This window comes from Silurus meridionalis, chromosome 25 (genome assembly GCF_014805685.1).
Source record: "Silurus meridionalis isolate SWU-2019-XX chromosome 25, ASM1480568v1, whole genome shotgun sequence".
NCBI classification, from domain to species: Eukaryota; Metazoa; Chordata; class Actinopteri; order Siluriformes; family Siluridae; genus Silurus; species Silurus meridionalis.
In genome coordinates, this window is record NC_060908.1 from 15801786 (window position 1) to 15809341 (window position 7556).

General features: G+C 41.0%; 1 protein-coding gene across 2 annotated transcripts; it reads left to right on the forward strand.

Annotated features, from left to right (window-relative positions):
• The first annotated feature begins 2114 nt into the window (after positions 1-2114).
• Positions 2115-7556, forward strand: pafah1b2 (platelet-activating factor acetylhydrolase 1b, catalytic subunit 2). Of its 2 annotated transcripts, none has more exons than XM_046839518.1 (6): positions 2115-2377; positions 3238-3318; positions 3468-3557; positions 4727-4843; positions 5370-5492; positions 6054-7556. In XM_046839518.1, the coding sequence occupies exons 2-6, from the start codon at positions 3241-3243 to the stop codon at positions 6330-6332; spliced, it is 687 nt and encodes a 228-aa protein (XP_046695474.1). In that variant the 5' UTR covers positions 2115-2377; positions 3238-3240; the 3' UTR covers positions 6333-7556. The 2 variants fall into 2 exon arrangements, with proteins under 2 accessions (XP_046695474.1, XP_046695473.1); XM_046839517.1 differs by having other exon boundaries at positions 2116-2381.

Here is a 7556-nt window from a genome sequence, read left to right on the forward strand (position 1 = left end):
GCGGAGTCAGCGCGCGTAGAAGGTGGACAGGGGCGTCGAGCGCGCGCTCACTTCATCTCAGAGTTCTCACTCATTTTCTCAGAGTTCTCACTCATTATCTTAAAACCTACACTTTTATTTCAGAATTCTTCATTTGTAACCTTAAACCTAGTCTTATCATCTCAGAATTTTCATTATCATCTCAAACCTACACTTATCATCTCACTTATCATATCAAATCTCAGATTTATTATCTCAGAATATTCACATATTATTTTATAACTACACTTTATCTCGGAATTCCCACATGATACCTCAAAACCCAGACTGAACCCGAACAGGTGCCAAAATATGACAGAGGTGTCTCTCTTCTGCCATCTTGTGGTCACGTCTCGTCATTACAACAAGACTCCCAAGTTGCCAGATTTTAGTCGCGATTTTCATCCAGATCCTGGTATAAATATAATATTCATGATACCAATTCTTATATAAATAAGAGAATAGTAGAATAGAATAGAAAATAATCGTGTTATTCGTTCATTCCTGAACATATCATCCGGATCAGAGCAGATAAAACTGATTCCAACCTAAAATTCATATCTAGATTTAATTCAAATAAAAAAATAAAAAAAACTTAATTTTCTAGTAGACCAGAAGAGGCGGGGCGTGGACGCAGGAAAACCGGAAGTGCATATATGGGCACAATTTCCCTTCGTTCCCTTTATAGGAGCACTAGTTAGGGTATGGAATAAAGGTCCATGCAGACTGTGTAGTGCGTTTCATGTCCACTTGGGACACATTTGAGATACACTTCTCTGAATTGAGTCAGGGATGCCAGATTGTGGTTTGGGTTTGACGTTTTGAGGGGGGATTTATTACAAATATTTTTGGTCGAATCATAAAAAAAGTCAGCAGATTTTTCCTTCTATAATGATAAGACACCACATCCCTCTCTTGGGTATGAAGCAAACACTTGTCTCGCATGAATGTAAACTAAATCTCAACACAACCATCATTGCGTTCTCTGCTGGCCTTAGCTCAGAAACAGAAACTTACGTTTTAGTATTTTTCTTTCAGGAATATGAAATTATTCCCAATAGTCCAGTTCAAGTGCCTGTAGCATAAATACATGAGAAAGAAACAGTTGCTTTAACCAATCAGATTGCGAGTTGGCAACACCAGGGCCATCTAGCAGGTGTCCAATAATGTCACCATTTTCACATCCTTTGATTGGGTAGACAGAGCTGATAAACCAAATCTGTAGCAAACTGCACCAGCTCTAATATATTCGGTGAATTCATAGCTTTTTTATTATTATTTCACAACAACTGACAAAGGTGAAGAAACTGATTTTGTTGCAGAAACACTTACAAGACCATTTACAAGATGGACTTTTTTTTTTTTTTTTTTTTTTTTTTTTAAGCTGGAGATCATGAGAAAAGCTGAGAAAATGTGAAAAAATGTTTCATGAACTCTTTATATGTTTGCTTTTTCTTTCCTGTGGAATACGAACAAAAAACACACAATTTAGCTTTATTTTAAATCCCCAGGAAAACCGTAATGCACAGAAAACCTACACAAAACTGCAGGAAAACCCCGGGGTGATGTGATGATCAATATCGATATCGATGCTTCTGCTGGAGATGATGCATGTGGAGGTGCAGTTGTGGCTCCAGTGAAAGGAGACGTGTTGAATTGTGTTTATTGGGTTTCTTGCTTTAATGATGATGTTTATTTTGACTGTATGAGATTCCAGTCTCTGTTTTACTGCGTTTCTCTGTAATATTGACGGTTGTAAAAGCAGTGATGTCATAATGATAGTAGAAAGAGGTGGATTGATTCAGACAGGACACCACTGAAGGTCACGCTGTTCTCAGCAGGAATTGGAATTTGAAGGCTGAGAAGGTCCAAGTTTTAGGTATAAAAAAATACATAAATATACAGTATAAATACACAATTTGCAGCCATTTATATCCATTAAAAGCTTGGAAAAGACTCCTGTCTGAGTGTCAATCTTTTTTTTTTTTTCTAATTATAGTCATTAGTGGACATTACTGAAAAGACACAATTAAAACAATTTCCTTGTGGAAAACATGAGTGGGTAAAAAAAAAAAACACGCACACACCTGGCAACCCAGGAAAAAGGGGTGGATGTAACCGGTGTCGGTGATGAAACCCTATCCGTCCGTGATTTTCCAAACATATCCGCAGGACGCTTTTCGTTTTTAATACTCGTGGTGCATAGACTTCACATTGGAAAACAAACAAACAAACAAACAAACAAAGGTGCGCATGCGCTGAGGGACAGAGCGGCAGCATCAGCACCAAAGTGCAGCATCTTCTTCCCAACCCCAGTTCATCTTTCAGCTTCCTGCTTTGGAGAAATTTCATCCTGTCTGTAGGTGAGACAGTGTGTGTGTGTGCGTGTGCGCGCGTGCATGCATGTCTGTCTGGCCTTTTGTGCGCGTGCATGCCGTTGTTAACGTGAATCGTAACGCGAAAATACACGCGCGCGCACAAAATGTCTTTGCTTTTGTTGCCATCGTGGGGATGGAGTGGGAGTCGGGAGGCCTGTAAGGCGGGATGCATGTCTGATTTCAGGCCTGATCTCATACCATATGTCATAATAATAATTATAATAATAATAATAATATTCTCATTAGACTCATTAGAGATTAGATACAATGCATGATTAGAAATTAGAATCAGATCCTGGATCTGTGCTTCTGACTTGCTTTCATGCACCACTGTCTCCAAAATCTGTCTTTATTGCATGCCATATTGTGTATAGGTTTATTATGGCGGTTACTGAATCCTGGAAACCGAATTTCTATTGCAAAATTCTCAGTGTGTGTGTGTGTGTGTGTGTGTGTGTGTGTGTGTGTGTGGTGATCATGGTGCTTTTTATTTTCTTGGATGACGTTCTGGTCTGGTTTCACTGCTTGAACCTCTTTCATGTTTGGAATCAATGAGAAATCCAGCACCAAGGTCCAAAAGGTCTCAATGCATTTCTCACAGAGTTACACAGATTCTACTCGGCTCATTGGCGATAAACGAGAAGATGAAAGCTGATCAGTCTGAGATGAAAAAGACTCTCAGGTCTAAAGGTCGAGTCGAAACCTAGGAGCAGCCTCACCATTGGCATTGTGGGGAAACTGAACCCAGACCAAAAAAAACGAAGGGAACTTCACCTTTTCCTTTCAGTTTCATCCCCAAGTTAAAGCTGTCGTGATGTTACGGAGATTTGTCTGTGTTTAGAGAATGAGTGACGAGGAGAACCCGGCAGCTGAACCCGTACAGGTCCTGGATGTGCAGGGTGACGGACGCTGGATGTCACAGGTGTGTGTGTGTGTGTGTGTGTGTGTGTGTGTGTGTTTTAGAAATAATGCAACATATATAAGTATATATATAAATATACTTAAATAGTTTGCATATTTGACATATTGTGTGTGTGTGTGTGTGTGTGTGTGTGTGTGTGTGTGTTGCAGCACAACCGCTTCTTGCAGGAGTGTAAGGACGCCGAACCTGACGTGCTGTTTGTAGGAGACTCCATGGTTCAGCTGATGCAGCAATATGAGGTGTGTGTTAACACCATGATACACACAGGAAGGTGGTAAATCTGTGGTTAAGACATTGGACTTTAGATCAAAATGTCACAAGTTCAGATCCCAGCACTACCAAAGTGCCACTGATGGGCCCTTGAGCAAGGCCCCTAACTCGCTCTGGATAATTGCGTCTGCCAAATGCTGTAAATGTAAATACGTTAAGCACCAATGTGAAGCACAAATCCATGAAGTTGCAGCACATCCATATAGATTTTTAGCCTTTTTATTTAGGAAACAGAGAGAAGCGTCTTTTTGTCCCGGGTTCAACAGCGGGACAATGGCGTATTGTTTTGTGTGTGTAAATAAGCTCCTGTACTGTGCGATTGAAAACAGAACGTTGTTCCTGATTTCTAACATTCAGCAGCAACAGCTTCACTATGGGAACCAAAATTCAATCAAATCCAATTCATTCTTATTTGAAGAGCACGGTAGAGGTGGCATCAAAAAGTATCGAGACTAATGGTGTTCCTGGTGCTGATTTCATCACGGAGAGCGAGTTAGAACAAAAAAACACTCGTGAAATTCTGCGTGAAACTGGTCAAATGTGCCGCGGAGACGTCTGGTTTGACATGTGGCGATGCTGCAGCGAGTCGTTCGAGGTGTTTCGAGCGGCCGAGCGTTTCAAAAGCAGAAGAACATCAGAGAGATCAGACCTTCAGTAAACTCAACCCCCATAAACATCGAAACCGTTCGTTAACGTTTGCATGATGATCGACGGAGAACAATCCACACAAACTCACTTTCGCACCCACTCGCAGACGTGGTAACGCACGTGCTCAGATCAGCACCAGTTGCTCGGCTCCTGATGTACACAGGATGATGTCTTTTCCCACACTGATGTCAGTGCTCCCTGTGACTGTGTGTGCAGCCTCATGCTGCCTTCTGTTGGTGTGTTACAAAACTACTCTCGAAACCTTTTGATACCACCTCCTATTTGCCATATTTATATCCCTTTTTTTTTTTTTTTTTTTTTTTTTCTTCTTCAAAGAAGAGTAGTGAATGAGTTTCTCCTATACTGGACGTCGTGTTCACACAGAGTTAGGGTTTATCCAGTTTGCACACTTGGCTCACCGGTGATTCCTTATTAATACCAGGTTTATTGTTGAACTTGATGATACGATGTGATTGGTCGTTGTGTCCAGGTGTGGCGGGAGCTCTTCTCTCCGCTCCATGCGCTCAACTTCGGGATCGGCGGAGACACGACGTGCAATGTCCTGTGGAGGCTGCAGAACGGAGAACTGGAGAACATCAGGCCACGGGTGAGAGACGGAGAAAAAGAGATGAGATACAGTGCTGTTTTTTTTTGCAGTTAAATGATTAATAATTTTTAACAGTAAAAAACTTCAAAAACTTTCACAAACACTTGATAGCAGCTATTTCCACCACGGGCACAACCAGTTATTAGGTTTAGGGGAAAATGACTTTTTACTCAGTTTCAGGCAGCTTTATTTACCTTAATAAATTAAATCATCCTTTAAAAACTGCATTTTGTATGTACTCTGGTTATATTTGTGTAATATTCAAATTTGCTTGATGAGCCAAAACATCGTGTGAAAAAAAGGAACAAAAAAATGTATCACCATATATGTTACACCACACACCAAAGTCCTCCATGTTGCTCAATAAGGTCACTAGGACATGTTTACAATACCTGACTCTGGTTAAACTGACCCAGTATCCAGTATTCACACCGACTCTGGGATAAATTGCCTTCACCCAATATGTGTGTGGATTCAAGAGAACAGTAATAGTAATGTGTTTTGTGTTATTTTTGTGTCCCACCAGGTGGTGGTGCTGTGGGTCGGAACCAATAATCACGAACACACGGCGGAGCAGGTTGCAGGGGGAATCGTGACCATCGTGCAGCTGCTCATCTCACGCCTCCCTAAAGCCAAGATCGTCGTCCTGGTGAGGAGAGAGATTTAAATCGAAACCCTAAGAGGTGGAACAATAGTGGGTTTTACCGATAGCTAGGTTGGATCGTACTTGCGAATAACAAATTAATCAACTGATTACAAAAAAAAACATAAAAAATTACATATAATATAGCGCTCTCCTTGCAGCATGCGGTCTCACGTGTAAAAACAAGCAGCACGTGGTGTCAGTGATTCGCCTCTAGAGGTCGCTCTCGTAATGACAGCGGACCTTCTCAGACGCTACAGAAATGACCGCAACCCAGAAAAACTATCAGTATGGATTTTTGTCTATAGCCGATTGTTCTAGTAGTCAACTATCAGCGGCAATTAGCATGGACTTGACTTGTCAAGTAGAATACACCTGCTCTTCTTTGAAAGAACAACACAATCTGGAGCAAACAATGTAATTTGGAGTCTCTAGATTGTGTGCTAGTCCGCAGTGTATTGGTTTGACTTCTTATCAAATAGAAACTTGTGTTTCATAACATTTGATGGAACGATAAATGGAGAAAAAGGTTGCCATCGTCTAAACCTGATCTGTTTTGTCTCTTAGGGTCTGTTACCCAGAGGCGAGTTCCCGAACCATCTGCGAGAGAAGAACGTGGCCGTAAACACTTACCTGCGCTGCGCCCTCCCCGGCCTCGGACCCGTGCAGTTTCTGGATGTGGGCGCCGGCTTTGTGCACTCCGACGGCACCATTTCCTGCCGGGACATGTTCGACTTCCTGCACCTGACGGCCGGCGGGTACGGTGCCATCGCTGCTCCCCTGCACGAGCTGCTGCTCCAGCTGTTGGAAGAGACGCCGCAGGAGAGACGGGCCTCTCTCGTGTGACGGGAGGCGACCGGACCACGGCGACGTTCGGAGAGGCAGAGTTCAGGAATCCACCTTGCTCTCTGGCTGGAACACATACACCATTACATAATATATGGAGAGTGTGTGAGTGTGTGAGTGTGTGAGAGAGAAAGAGTCATAAATGTTGGCGGCAAAATGTGAAAAAAGTGAGAAATTTCTTTGCTAATTCTCAGAAATGTGTTTTAAATGCTTTTTTTGTGTGTGTGTAATGTGCTTTAATTTATTTAAGTCATTCTGGAGTCTGTGGCAAAGTCCTCACAAATATAAATAAATAAATATATATATATATATATATATATATATATATATATATATATATATATATATATATATATATATAATATATATATATACACTACACTGAGCATTGTGTGTGTGTGTGTGTGTGTGTGTGTGTGCTGCCATGCGTTTAGTATAGCACTAATACTGCCAGCTTCTTACACACACGCTTCTGGGAGGATCTATTCAGTATACAATGAAGACGAATACTATATTTTAAATCACACACACACACACACACACACACACACACGTATTCCATATCTACAAGAAAATCTAATGAACCCAATAACTAATGTATCCCCAGATCATTCCAACACTTTTCTATTAATAAAATGTCTAAATCGTTATGTACAGATTAGCATGAAAGCTATGTTAGCGTCCACTTCCTTTTCAACTTTACGATTACTAACTGATAATTGAGAGCTGTTCAAAATGGCCACCCTAATAATGTCCCATAGTTAAGCTACATGGACAATTTTTAAAACCATATTCATGAATGAGAGTAAGCAGTGCGTGCTACACCTTGTCAGCTAGCAGAAGTTTAGCTCCATTAGCCATATTTGAATGACTGAATACATGTATCCCTCTCTATATTTCTATCTCTCTATCTGTGTGTGTGTGTGTGTGTGTGTGTGTTATATACAGAAACAGAATCCATCTATCTTAAAGTATATATAAAAAAAAACTCTGGACATGTACAGTGCATGAACTCTGTGTGTGTGTGTGTGTGTGTGTGTGTGTGTGTGTGTGTGTATAGTCCATCATTTACTCCCTATATATTTCCAGTCAAAGAAACACCCCACGTCTGTTTTTGTGTGTATATACCATGTGCTAATGTCAGTCACAGAGTGTTAGCTTAGCCGCACTGCCACGCGACAAAGATTGTATGAAACTTTCCATTAAAGAAAAAAGGAATGTCAA

Excerpts from the sequence above, each read along its gene's own strand:
- pafah1b2 (XM_046839518.1), top strand. The coding sequence starts at position 3,241 with ATGAGTGACGAGGAGAACCCGGCAGCTGAACCCGTACAGGTCCTGGAT. Across the intron at positions 3,558-4,726 it reads AGCTGATGCAGCAATATGAG|GTGTGGCGGGAGCTCTTCTC; the intron begins GTGTGTGTTAAC and ends CGTTGTGTCCAG. Across the intron at positions 5,493-6,053 it reads AAGCCAAGATCGTCGTCCTG|GGTCTGTTACCCAGAGGCGA; the intron begins GTGAGGAGAGAG and ends TTTGTCTCTTAG.